Source organism: Chiloscyllium plagiosum, unplaced genomic scaffold, assembly GCF_037043375.1.
Source record: "Chiloscyllium plagiosum isolate Xiang-an unplaced genomic scaffold, Cpla_swu_hap1 HiC_scaffold_19, whole genome shotgun sequence".
Taxonomy (NCBI): domain Eukaryota; kingdom Metazoa; phylum Chordata; class Chondrichthyes; order Orectolobiformes; family Hemiscylliidae; genus Chiloscyllium; species Chiloscyllium plagiosum.
Genome location: NW_028270157.1, coordinates 12,824,165 through 12,838,739, shown reverse-complemented (window position 1 = coordinate 12,838,739; position 14,575 = coordinate 12,824,165). Strand labels below are relative to the sequence as shown.

Genomic DNA, 14,575 nt, shown 5'->3' with positions numbered 1-14,575 from the left:
CCAGCTTCAGTCTCTACCCTGTAAAGCATCTCCTTAACTTCCTTTGTTTCAAAAATATCACCTCTCCATCTTCTAAAAATTTTGCAAGTGTAGATCCAATTTACTTGGCCTGGAGCATTGCATGTAAATCTGGGCATTGCATTTTAAAAAGAGTGCAGAGGGTGATTAACTGGAACATGCATAGGAAGAGGAGTAAGCCACTCAAGCTATGAATTAAACCACCACACATCTGAGTTTTAATTCCATCTTTCTATCTTGGTTCCATCGAGTTACCTTTAGTAAAGAAAACTATAGGTCTCAGTTTTGAAATTTTTCATTCATCATTTTCCAAAACATTAATCTGTCTTTTCCCTTGGTAGACTCAGAGGCATGTACATTGTTATTATTTTCTGTATTTGATGTATTTACAACATTATGATTTCAATTTTATCAGAGATTTGAGGCTGTATCTTGAAAGGAAAAATTGTGAATCATGACCATATCTCTTTACCATTCAAAGTTTGTGATAAGTTGAAGCACAGGCAAGTGGTTCCTGAATAACAATGTGGTCTCCTTTGTCTCCTTGATGCTGCCATCTGCAGGACGTGCAAATTGAACGTGAGAGAACCACGTACAGTATCTCAGGTGGCTGCACTTCCTTGGTCGTGATGTTTCTGATGGGCAAGTTCTATGTAGCAAATGCTGGGGATAGCAGGTAAGACTGACTTTACAAGCATTATCTCCTCATCCTTTAACAGTAGCTGTGATATAGTGGTTTCATAGTGAAGACCATGTTAATCACTAAATGCTCCCTTTACAATCAAGAAGTGCTTTCCCATCTAAGCTCATGTTATGGCTGTAGTTTTAACCTAACCACTTGTCAGGAAGCTGGCAGGACTTCATGCTGTGCTGGCAAAATGAGGACAATATTGGCCAGATTATATAAAAGAAAGGTGTTCAAACATGGTCTTTCCATCTGATAGGAAAGGTTAAAATTACCCCCTTAAAATTGGACTGGCATTCTGTAACATTGTTTTCTGCTTACAACTTGCAAAGAAAAGGAAAACAATGATACTAGTGAAACCAATAAAAGGTTGAGATTATTTTTTGGCTGAACTCAAAATGTTCAAGTAAACACCAAGATGATGATATTTTATACAGAACATTTAGTGATGTTTTAATTATCCACATTCAAATTAGTTGATACATTGCTGTTGCAAACTGTGTAATTGAGGATTATAATTATGAATTATTCTGAAGTGTATATCACTTTCTTATTTCCTTCAGCTTTTATTTATCAGACTGGATTTATATAAGTGTGCAGATCCTGAATATAATTGAGATATTGTCCAATAGTGTTAAGTGAATGACAGCAATTTGGCAGCCCACTTCATGTCTTTCCTGAAATTTTTGTTTTTGTTTCCATTTAAGTCAAGGGGAGAGATGAGGTAAAACAGGGCTTTTGACTTGCTAGTATCCAGTTGATGCTTTCTCACAAAGTCAACATTACCCCCACTGAGTGCAGAAGCTCAATAAATCTCATTAATTTGTCGCCTAGATGAATTCTATTGAAATGTCAACTTCTTGACTTCAATATATGTTTCAGTAATGAATTGTGACTGTTTAGGAGGGGGTTGTAAGAAGCTCCTTTGCGTTCCATAATGAGGTCTTTATATTTGCGTGCACTGCGAGTACCTAAATGTATACTATATTGTGCTACCCTCCACTCCTCTTCCCTCCATATTTAATGCTAAATTAATATTATGCATTCATAAATTATTTGCTTAAGGAATAGTTCATACTGGAGAGTTTTTGAGCAGGTTGCATTCCAGAGACAGCAGATTATAAAAAAGCAATTCAGTGACTGTCAAGGGAGGTCTTGCCATGCGAACCCTTGGAATGCAGTGTGGATGTTAAATCATTCAAATACTGACTAGTAATACTAATAGTGTGGTCATATTTAATTGCTTCATTTATGGTCCACTTGGAGGTCTGACAAAGTGACTGTAAAATCTTGTAATGATTAGAGTCTATTTTAAACTCTCCTATCCTGTTGGAATTTCTGAAATAATTCAGAAATAGAAATCTGGAGTTTTAATGTGATACCATTAAAATGTGCAAGTGTTAAGTAGACAATTAAGTGATTTGCAGTTTATCTGTAAACTGCTGAGAACCATTCATTCTAGATATTCAGACGTAACAATTTACAATAGGAGATTTTAATGGATGAGAAACAAACCAGAGTTCAGTTGCCTGGATGGCATGGATTGGATTGCTGAGTACTAATTGTAATCTAAGCATACCAGTAATAAATCATGAAGGTTTGTAGTATCATTTGAACCCAATGATTAGAATATTGCCTGTTAATTCTCCTTGATACTGTACCTATGTTTCTACATATGTGTGTGTAAAATTCAAAATTTACTAGTTGTGATTTGTCCAGAGACATTTTCAGAAAAGTCCCAGAGTTTTGGTGCAGAGCCAAATGGTATTCAGCTGAGATTATTTAACCTCTTTATTATGTCATTCTGTAGAGTTATTGCAGAACACATGACATGTTTTACTGAAGATTTGCAGCAGAATATTTATTATTGGTAAAATTGTGCATAGGTGAGAGTAAACATTAACACTGAAATTTGAAGTTTCCCTGGCATTAGATTTTTAGGTAATGAGAGTAAAGCTGGCATATCTGAAATACTGATGCTAGCTGAAGCCAGATATTGAATGTTTATCAAAACCTGCATTCTGAAATTTAAATTATGTCTCTTTCTTAAAAAAAAAAATGGTGCCTGTCAAGTCTCTTGCAGGTTTAGTTCCTTCTGTATTGGCAAAAATATTGGCACATTAATCACACACAGTTTTAATTGATAATGGGGTACGTTTTACAATTTGTGTCCCCTGGAGCTACTGAATTAGTTGTATGCAACAAAGACCCACAAAATGACCAAGGAGAAACTTAGGCCCCTAAGTGGAGCCACACAATTTTCTGTTTCTCTACTTTAGTAGGTGAGAAAATTGGGCACACGCCCTTCCAGGTATGCTATTCTCTATCCAACTTTTCCATATTTACCATGTCTAAGCAAAGGGTGGCATGGTGGTTCAATGGTTAGCATTACTGCATCACATGCCAAGGACCCATTTCAATTCCATCCAAGTTATTGTGCAAATTCCACACAGACATTCTCCCTGTATCTATGTGAATTTCCGCCAGGTAATCCAGTTTACCCCCACTATCCAAATATGAGTAGGTTAAGACTGCGTAAGCTACCAAATAGAATTGATTTTTATATTATTATTCTTTCTGTTTTAGGGCTATTATTGTTCGAAATGGTGAAGTTATTCCAATGTCTTCAGAGTTCACACCAGAAACTGAACGTCAGAGGCTCCAATACTTGGTAAGTGAGACTTGAGATAATACAATGTACTTAGTAAAACATTGTCAGCAATAGGCAATGCAAGTTTGAGGGAATTCTAATTAATCTGGTCTTGAAGCTGTGATACTGAGTGACTTTGAAATTAATAGCCTCTTGATTTGGTCTGCCATGCATTCTGTTACATTTTGTTCAAGTTTCACGTTTTTCTTTGTAATGAAAAGCAGTCAGGCTACTACTTAGATTGCAGTGGGGGGAAAAAAATTGGTTTGCTGGACGTTTTGAATGACATATTAAACCAAGGCCCTGATTCAGTGCTATTTAAAGAAGAGTGGAGAATTCCTCAGCATCCTGGCTGAGCTTGCTGTCATCTAACACAACCAAAGACAGATTAATTAATTAATTGATTTTGTTAACTCTTTTTATGAAATTTTTCTGTTTTGCAAATTGGTCACTGTAAAAGCCTAGGTAACTATGTATAAGAGAATAATATGAAAATCTGCAGCACTTTGGATATAAGATACCGTACTATGACAATAGAACAATGTAAAATCAACTGATGTTCCCTTTAAGCTGTGCAACTGCTATGGGATTGCGCACATGCTGATCAGCAAGCCAACATGTTGACCTTTGGGTATGGAAGCCACTGCTGCACAAAACATAAGAGCACGTATTGGTGTCAACATTGGCTCAACTAGTAATACTCTTGCTTCTGAGTCATTTTTGAATAAGTTGTCGAGCTAAGGTCCTGACTGTATTCCTTGCTGGACATTAGAGATCTCACTGCATTATTTTTTAAAAATGCACTGGCGTTCTCCCTGGTGTGCTAACCAATATTTATCCCTCAAAAATAGGTTACCCCGTTAAAGATCACGTTGCTGCTCATGGGAGCTTGCTCTGCACAAAGTGGCTGTTGGAATTGTTAAATTTCAACACTGACTACCCTTCAAAAGTACTAAATTGGATGTTAAGTGTTTAGGGATGCTTGTGATCATTAAAGATGCTATACCAATGTAACTGTACAAAGTTAAAATACTAATTTTTATTGTCAGTAGTTTGTTTTTGGTGTACAAGTAAAATCACTAGACCTCACTAATGCTCTACTATTAATCATACTTAGCATCTCGTTAATTTTAGAGTGGGAAGGGACACTTGTTACAAATGACTTCTTTGCTTTTTATGAATATATGACTATCACCCAACAATGCTTGCTGATTTGAATGGGAAGGGTGGTGTTGATTTCGATTTAGGTTTTATTGTCATGTGTACTCAAGTACAGGAGTACAGTGAAAAATGCACAATGTCACCATTTCTAGCACCATCTTGGGTACAAAAATACCAAGGTATAAAATCCTGTATACAAAAATAGAAAAAATAAAGAAATAAATTAAAAGTTAAACATTACAATCCATTCTTAAGCCAACAGCCTGCAGACACTCCACGCTGGGCTTTCCCCACGAGGGGTCACTCTCCACCCATGCAGGGGGGTGCTTTCACCTGAGCTGGGCTAAGTCCCACCAGGGCTCACCAGGCTTTGCTGCCGACCACTGCTTCACCACTGACTGCCATCTGGGCTCATCAGGCTTCACTGCTGCTTCAATGTTGACCGCTGAAGTTGGTGTTGTTTTGAAATGCTCTGATATCAAAAGGGAATTTGCAGTAGTTCATTTGAACTGCGTTCCCGTCACTGAAATAGTGTTTAATAGTCAGTTCATGAAAAATGTTTCAGCTTGGTAAAGAGAGAAAAAAATGGTGAAAGTGGACCAAGAGAACAGAAGGAATGTTGCTGTTCCACTGAGACCATAACAGTGGTTAGCACTGCTGTCTCACAGCGCCAGAGATCCGGGTTCAATTCCCGACTCAGGCGACTGACTGTGTGGAGTTTGCACATTCTCCCCGTGTCTGCGTGGGTTTCCTCCGGGTGCTCCGGTTTCCTCCCACAGTCCAAAGATGTGCAGGTCAGGTGCATTGGCCATGCTAAATTGCCCGTAGTGTTAGGTTAAAGGGGTAAATGTAGGGGTATGGGTGGGTTGCGCTTCGGCGGGTCGGTGTGGACTTGTTGGGCCGAAGGGCCTGTTTCCACACTGTAAGTAATCTAATAATACTTTGAATGGAGCATTGAAGTATTCCACTGAAAAATATTCATTCATAGAATGTTGGCTTTCCTGGCAATATTTATTGCTCATCCTCATAGTCTTTGGAAAGATGACATAGGACCACTTTCTCAAATCAGTGTAGTCTGCCTAGTAGAGGTACACCCAAAGTATCAGCAAATTTCATGACTTTGACCCCATGACCATGAAGGAGCAGCAATGATATATTTCAAGTCAGGGAGTTAGGGAATTTGGAGGTACTGGTGTCACTTTATACCTGCTGTGTGTTGCTTTTGTTCTTGTGGGTGATGCATTTTGGGTTTGAGAGATATATCAAAAAGCATTGACAATTTATTGTAGTGTACATGTTGTAGCTTCCTAATCCAGCAATTGTGTCAGGCCTTGCTGGATCATGGCAGGAACTCTATTTGCTCCACTTTAAACTACCTTTACATCAACTAAATGCAGAAAATCTTCAGATAACTGGGAGCAGTGTGGGTTCTTTGGAAAACTGGTGGTATTGCAGGAGTCAGGCCACAGAGGTTGCCAAACCACAGTGTGCTGAATTAGAGAGGTACAGCCTGAATTAACATTACCAGCAATGACAGATTGAAGATTTAATGCAGAAAAGTGTGAGGTAGTTCAGTTTGGAAGAAATAACACGAATGCAGAGTACTGGGCTAATGGTAAAATTTTTAACAGTGTCGATGAACAGAGAGACCTCAGTGTCCAGGTGCATAAATCCCTGAAAGTTGTCACCAAGGTTGATAGGGTTGTTAAGAAGGCATATGGTGTGTTGGCGTTTATTGGTAGGGGGATTGAGTTTCAGAGCCACAAGGTCATGCTTCACCTGTACAAGACACTGTTAAGGCCGCAGCTGGAGTAATGCGTATAGTTCTGGTCATTGCATTATAGGAAGGAAGTGGAAGTTTTCGAAAGGGTTCAGAGGAAATTTAGTAGGATGTTGCCTGTTATGGAAGGAAGGCCTTATGAGGAAAGGAGAAAGTGAGGACTGCAGACTCTGGAGATCAGAGCTTAAAAATGTGTTGCTGGAAAAGCGCAGCAGGTCAGGCAGCATCAAAGGAACAGGAGAATCGACGTTTCGGAAATAAGCCCTTCTTCAGGAATGAGGAGGGTGTGCCAAGCAGGCTAAGATAAAAGGTAGGGAGGAGGGACTTGGTGGAGGAGTGCTAGGAATACGATAGGTGGAAGGAGGTTAAGGTGAGGGGGTGGGGGCGGAGAGGTCGGGAAGAAGATTGCAGGTCAAGAAGGCAGTGCTGCGTCTGAGGGTTGGGACCGAGAAAAGGTGGGGGGGGAGGGGAAATGAGAAAGCTGGAGAAATCTGCATTCATCCCTTGTGGTTGGAGGGTTCCTAGGCAGAAGATGAGACGCTCTTCCTCCAGGCGTCGTGTTGCCATGGTCTGGCAATGGAGGAGGCCAAGGACCTGCAAGTCCTTGGCGGAGTGGGAGTGGGAGGGGGAGTTGAAGTGTTCAGCCACGTGGCAGTTGGGTTGGTTGGTGCGGGTGTCACAGAGGTGTTCTCTGAAACGTTCCGCAAGTAGGCAACCTGTCTCCCCAATGTATAGGAGGCCACATCGGGTGCAGCGGATGCAGTAAATGATGTGTGTGGAGGTGCAGGTGAATTTCTGATGGATATGGAAGGATTCCTTTGGACCTTGGAGGGAAGTGAGGGGGGAGGTGTGGGCGCAAGTTTTGCATTTCTTACGGTTGCAGGGGAAGGTGCCAGGAGTGGAGGTTGGGTTGGTGGGGGGTGTGGATCTGACCACTCCCTCCGCGACTCCCTCGTCAGATCCACACTCCCCACCAACCCAGCCTCCACTCCCGGCACTTTTCCCTGCAATCGCAAGAAATGCAAAACTTGCGCCCACACCTCCCCCCTCACTTTCCTTCCAAGGCCCCAAGAGATCTTTCCATATCCATCAGAAATTCACCTGCACCTCCACACACATCATTTACTGCATCCGCTGCACCCGATGTGGCCTCCTATACATTGGGGAGACAGGCCGCCTACTTGCGGAACGTTTCAGAGAACACCTGTGGGACACCCGCACCAACCAACCCAACCGCCCCGTGGCTGAACAATTTAACTCCCCCTCCCACTCCGCCAGGGACATGCAGGTCCTTGGCCTCCTCCATCGCCAGGCCATGGCAACACGACGCCTGGAGAAAGAGCGCCTCATCTTCTGCCTAGGAACCCTCCAACCACAAGGGATGAATGTAGATTTCTCCAGCTTTCTCATTTCCCCTCCCCCCACCTTTTCTCGGTCCCAACCCTCAGACTCAGCATCGCCTTCTTGACCTGCAATCATCTTCCCAACCTCTCCGCCCCCCCCCCCCCCTCTCCGGCCTATCGCCCTCCCCCAAGTCCCTCCTCCCTACCTTTTATCTTAGCCTGCTTGGCACACCATCCTCATTCCTGAAGAAGGGCTTATTTCCGAAACGTCGATTCTCCTGTTCCTTTGATGCTGCCTGACCTGCTGCGCTTTTCCAGCAACACATTTTTAAGCTTATGAGGAAAGGCTCAGGGAACTGAGGCTGTTTTTGTTGTAGAGAAGAAGGTTGAGAGGTGACTTAATTGAGATGTATAAAATAATCAGAGGATTAGATAGGATGGACTGAGAGCCTTTTTCCTTGGATGGTGAAGGCTAACATGAGGGAACATAGCTTTAAATTGAGGGGTGATAGATTTAGGGCAGACATCGGAGTAGTTTCTTTACTCAGAGAGTAGTAGGGGCATGGAACAGCCTGCCTACAAGAGTGGTAGACTCGAAAACATTAATAAATGGGCATTGGACATACATATGGATAATAATGGAATGGTGTAAGTCAGATTAATTTCACAGTTTGGCGCAATATTGAGGGCCAAAGGACCTGTATTGCGCTGTAACGTTCTATGTTGTATTTGTGCCTCAGGCTAGTTTGAGATGAAACTTTGTGCCATAGTAAGGACATCCATTTTCTGATTGGAGAACATCATTTATTGAAGAGGAGGAGATCACGGTCTTACCTGAAGGAATCATGTGGCGATAAACATAAGTGGGAATGAAGATAATAGCAGAATGTTGAAATAAATATTACAAACTGCTGAACACAAATGCATTCCAGTTAGTGACTTCATTTGCTTTCACATTGACTAGATAAGGTTTAGTTGAACATTGTCCAATTGAATGCTCCAAGTTTGAATATAATGATGCCATAAAATAACAAAGTTGTGATCAGATAAAATTGCATTATACAGCCAACTCAACATTCACAGCAATAACCTAAACACAAAGTCAATGATGAAGGTATACCTCTTGACACTCGAACGATGTTTGTGCTTCATTCAAGCACAACTCCACATTTGGAAGGATACAAGTGACCATAAGATGGAAGAGTAGAAATAGGCCATTCAGCCCATCCAATTTGCTGGGTTCAATGACACCATGGCTAATCAAATAACCCACAACTCCACTTTCTTGTGTTTTCCCCATAACCCTTTATTTCCTTACGGATTAAAAACCTGTTTATCACCGCCTTGAACATATGTAATGACCCAGCCTCTATGATAAAGAATTCCACAGATTCACAATTCTCTGAGAGACAAATTCCCTCCTCATCTGTGTCTTAAACGGGTGACCCCTTATTCTGAGATTATGCCCTTTAATCCGAGACTCTCCCACAAGCGAAAATGACGTTTCTGCATCTACACTGTCAAATTCCCTAAGAATCTTCTATGTTTCAATAAGGTTGCCTGTCATTCTTCCAAATTCCCCAATGAGGGTCAATTTACTCAGCCGCTGTTCATAAGAGCTGTATTTATTCTTCTATGTCAGGATGAAGAATACATTTTGAGTTCATTTTGCTCTTAATTTAGCCAAAATGACAATCCATTCACTTAACAATTTTGACAGTCAGAGAAAGAAATGTCATGTGAGCAAGCTAGCAGGCCCATGCAATATTATTGCAATGCACAATTTCATCCTCATTGATATTTTTAACTAATTTGTTCTAATTTTAATGAAGGCAAGGCTAAAGCTAGGTGGCAGCACTTTCACTAAACTGATTGTTCTAACTGCTCAAAATGACAGAAAATAGCTGTCTGACAGAATCTCAATTCAATGTTGGATTTCCTCCTTCACTGTCAGATGAGAAACGTTTTTGCAATGCTTTGATTTTTATGTATTTTATGTAGGCTACCGTAGTGTGGTAATTATAGTTTTAATATAGCAACTAGGCAATTTTAACAATCTCATACTTGTTTACAAACCCTTTCATGGGCTCACATGTCCCCACTTTTAATTCTGTCGAACAATACAACTTTATGATATCTCTGTTACATTTCTGATTTTCTTCACTCTTCTATCAATGGCCTTGCTTTCAGCTGCTAAGGCCCGAACTTTGGGTATTTCTTCTCTAAACCTCTCCACTTCTCTTATCACTTCTTCCTCACTTTAAGGTATCCTGAAAGCTCATTTTGGTTTCACCACGTCTTTGGCAAATTGTTCTAATGCCTCCTTTTGCGAGCCAGGTATTAAGTTTTATTTCATGAAGTTGTAAGATGTTTTATTATGGTGAAGGAATTATACAAATGCAAATTGTTATTGATGTCATAATCCTACTTGTTCTTCAAAAGGGGGCCACCATGGCAAATTGTTAAACTGAATGGATAAATCTATAATATATGGGCTAATGCCAAATGATACGCAGTTCGATAGTACCACTATTAGAAAATAATTGCAACAAAGTTTTTTTTTAAAAAAATGAATAGTAATTGGATCTAGACAAAGACTGAGGTAATGTGTTAGATAAAGACCTCAACAACTGAAGCTCAGTAGATACTCACTAGCATCAGGTGTTATTGTTGGGAGAACTGCTTCAAGCTCGCTATGCAACAGCATGAGTCATATTCAGAAAGCCATATCTATCAATTCTGTCATTACCATCCCTGTCTACCAATCCTCTGACCCATTCCAGAAGCAGAGACTGACCAGAAAATGAAGAGCTATAGTCTCCACTTTTAATTCTGGAATCCATGAATCATCTAAGGTACAATATATGTTATTGTTACTTTGATGTTAGCGGCCCCGTATTCTGGAATTACCTATGTAACGTCAGTTTGGAAGCATCATCACCATGAAGACTGTAATTCGGGGAGAAATCAAATCAGGACCTTCAAGCAATTCAATGCGGACAATAATTGCTATTTTGATGCCTGCCTCTGTAATTCAAGAATCAATCATTTAAAGAAGCTGGAAAAGTTTAAATTGTTATTTGTAATATTAGAGTAATTAGATTGGCGTTGAGATGACATTTTATAACTTCTTGACTTTTATGCTATTGTGTCATCTTTGGATTAACCTTTAGATTAAGTTATTGACTTCTGGACACCACCTAGTACCGATTATATTGCATGTCATGACCCTAACTCACTGTTAAATATCATAATATATTTTGGATGGGTTAGATTTTTAGGACTTGAATAATAAAGAGGAATACAGTTAAAGTCTATACATATAATATATGTATACTTTTGTTGAGAAAACCCTTGATATATCAAAATATTTAGGGTAAATTCAGAAGCTCTGTGCATTTTATAAGGCACGGTTGTCCTGATTTATTAGCAAAATGCCTTTTTGAGATTGAAATTGATTTTTGATTATTATTCACACTATTCTTTTACATGTGCATGTATAGTGAATCAGGATGAACAATAACATTTGAAACAGTTTATTAAACCCCTTAACTCATCTCTTGGAGAAAGGTGGTAAGTGTGCACACCTATCCTGATAGGTTTTTTTGAGAGTTATTGGCTGAGTGAATATCCATCTCCTGTGTATGTGCTAATTTTAATATTTAATTTTCTTTCATTTTGTGACTAACTGTATGTTCTTCAGGCTGGGTAAAACAGTGATTAGACACATGCAGATTTTGACCACATTCTGTAGCATTAATCAAATGACTATTTAATCTGTACTGTGTGTATTTGCTATGCAATGGAATATATATGCTCAATGGGAGTCATCCCATTCTTAAATGCTTTTAGTTTCAACCAAATTTCCTATTGGTAAATTGGCAGGATTGGGTGTCAACCTTTCTGATTTTGCGCACTATTCAAGTCAAAACATAGAAAATAGGAGCAGGGGTAGGCCATTCAGCCTTTTGGGCCTACTACACCATTCAATATGATCATGGCTGATCATTCAACACCATACCTTTTTCCTACTTTCTCCCAAAATCCCTCTTTTAAATTCATTCTCCAGTTGAGTACAACAGTTATTGCCCACCCCCAACTGCCCATAGGGCAATTAAGAGTCAACCACAATGTTGTAGATCTGAAGTCACATGGAACAGGTAAGGATGGCAGTATCCTTCCCTAAAAGATATTAGTGAACCAGATGGGTTTTTCCGACAATCAACAATGGATTCATGATCATCATTAGACTCTTAATACTAAATTTTTAAAATTAAATTCAAATTGTATCCTCTGCTGTGGTGGGATTTGAATCCAGATCCCCAGAGCATTACCTGGGTCTTTGGATTAATAGTCTGGTGATATTGCCTCCCCTATGATTTCTTCAGCCCTAAGAACCATGTCCTTCATGAAAACATTCAATGTTTTGGCCTCAACCATAGGCTCACTATCCTCTGGGTAAAGAAATTCCATCTCAGCTCATTCCTACCCGATAACCTTGGACTGAGACACCTGGTTCTGGACTCCATGGTCATCAGGAACATCATTCCTGAGTTCATGCAGTCTGATCCTGTTAGAATTTTAAAGGTTTCTATGAGGACACTCCCTTATAAACTCCAGTGAATATAGTCTGAACCAATCAAGTCTGTCTTCACATATCAGTCTGCCAACCCAGGAATCAGTCTGGTAAACCTTTGTTGCACTCACTCCCTAATATCCCAGGTACAGTCGCAGCAAGATCCTGTACAAATGCAGCAAGATACCCCTGCTCCTTCTCACTATGAAGGCCAACAATCTGTTTGCCTTCTTCACCACCTGCTGTGGCTACATGCTTACTTTCAGCAACGTATACAAGGACAGCCAGGTCTCATTGTACCTCATTTTTCCCAACTATTTCCATTCAGATATTAACCTGCCTTTTTTTGGAACCAAAGTGGACAACTTCACATTTATCCACATTACACTTCTGAGTCATGCATTTGTCCACCTACTCAATTTGTCCAAATTGCAATGAAGAATCTGTTTCCTCTTCACAACTCACCCTACCATCCAGTTTTGTGTCATCTGCAAACTAGGAGATATTACATTTATTTCATTCATCTAAATCCTGAATATACATAGTAAATAGCTGAGGTCTAAGCATTGGTCTCTGCAATAGTCACTGGCTGCCACTCGGAAAATGACCCATTTATTCCTATTATTTGTTTCCTTTCTGCCAACCAGTTCTCTATTCATGTCAAAACACTGCCCCAAATCCCATTTAATTTTACAAGCTAATCTCTTACATGGAACCTTATCGAAAGCCTTCTGAAAGTCCAAGTAATCTACATCCACTGGCTCCCCCTTATCAATTCTACCAGTTAGATCCTTGAAAAACTTCATTAGATTTATCAAGCATGATTTCTCTTTCATAAATCCAAGACAACTCATCTGATCCTGTCACCGTTTTGCAACAGAAAGGATTATTGGGAAGCCTGTATAACCAGTACTCCTCTTGCTCCTGGGCTTTCTGCCTAGCAAATTTGGTTATAATGACCCACTTTATCCTTGACTTGTGACATGCTGGAGCTTTTTGCCCTGAACCATAGGAGCTGCAAATATTTCAAGATCAGAGTAGGCACAGCCTAGTGGTGAAAATTACAATGTAAATGCATGTTTCCTCTCCCATGTTACTTATGGTTTTTCCCACAGGCCTGTTTGCAGCCACATTTGTTAGGAAATGAATTCACTCACTTAGAATTTTCCAGAAGAGTACAACGCAAAGAACTTGGGAAGAAAATGCTCTTTCGCGATTTTAACATGACTGGCTGGTAAGAATTTGACCATAAAGAGATTTGAATGCCTTTTGTGAAGCCTTGCTATCTTGAATCTTTGATTATATAATTGTTATGTATTTAATATAATTCAAAAGCATTCAAATGTAGGATTTTTTTTCATAAATGTCTCTGGGTCAGAAACATAGCAGACAGCAAATCAGTTTATGTATGAGAGCAGTTATAATGCATAAATCAAACTAAGAATTCACATTATAGTAAAACATCAAGTGAGAGGAAGCCATTGAACAGAACAGCCAAAGTATCCAGAGTTCATATATGGTTGTTTTATATAGTTACCCTCTGGCCTTACCATCTGACACCCCCCCCCCCCCCCCCCACCCTGCCCACCTCCACTGTGAGCAACACCACAGGATAAATATTTATCTTCCAGTGGAGCTGTCATAGAGCTTTTTATAATTTAAATATGTATATACTGTAGTATTCAATATCTACCTTCTACAATTTGCAGTCTATTCATTTCAAAGGGAACACAATTGTGGGAAGCATGTACTGTACTTGAATTCTTGATATATGTGCTCTCAGGAGATAATGCTTTGTACTAGCAACACAAATTTGTAAAATTACTCCTTCCCCCTTTTCTGCTGTAAATGTTATGAGACAGTGATAGCCATTCCTTGCACCCAATGATTAAATATCCTTATTCCTTTCCTTAGCCATGATTCTATTTATCCTTTAAGAATACTATCAGACTCTCTTTACGTAAAGAGCTACAAGAGCTGTCCACATTGATGAGGTGTTTTAATGCAAATTATGATGTGACCCGTGTACAACCATCTACACTGCCAGCAGATTTAAATCTATCTTTCCATTTAAAATGTCCACTCACTTATACTTATTCTGTGAATCCCACTCAGCCTATTACACCCATGAATACATCTACCGAGAGGAGGAGTTACAATAAATGGGACTTCACTGGGAAATATAACCTGAATTGTGAATCAGATTGTTACATTCTGACTTTCTAATGGATTTAATTTTCTTCCCACTTCTAAGCAAATTGCACCATATTATGGGTGTTTTTGAACCAATTCATGTGTTATACCGCAAAATCCCTAATCATGCAATTTGACATCATTCTCAGTTCGAAAATTATTTTCCACA

At 39.7% G+C, this 14,575-nt stretch overlaps 2 protein-coding genes across 4 annotated transcripts in view; one reads left to right on the top strand and one right to left on the bottom strand.

Moving 5' to 3' along the window:
* LOC148146717 (uncharacterized) overlaps nucleotides 1-14,575 on the bottom strand; it is a 195,949-nt gene that overhangs the window by 57,195 nt on the left and 124,179 nt on the right. The window lies entirely within an intron of this gene.
* Nucleotides 1-14,575, top strand: part of ppm1h (protein phosphatase, Mg2+/Mn2+ dependent, 1H) — a 157,797-nt gene that overhangs the window by 125,547 nt on the left and 17,675 nt on the right. Inside the window, exons 4-6 of the mRNA XM_087997023.1 lie at nucleotides 582-694; nucleotides 3,290-3,374; nucleotides 13,329-13,447. Coding sequence (XP_087853149.1) covers nucleotides 582-694; nucleotides 3,290-3,374; nucleotides 13,329-13,447 — 317 coding nt within the window. The remainder of the gene's footprint in view (nucleotides 1-581; nucleotides 695-3,289; nucleotides 3,375-13,328; nucleotides 13,448-14,575) is intronic.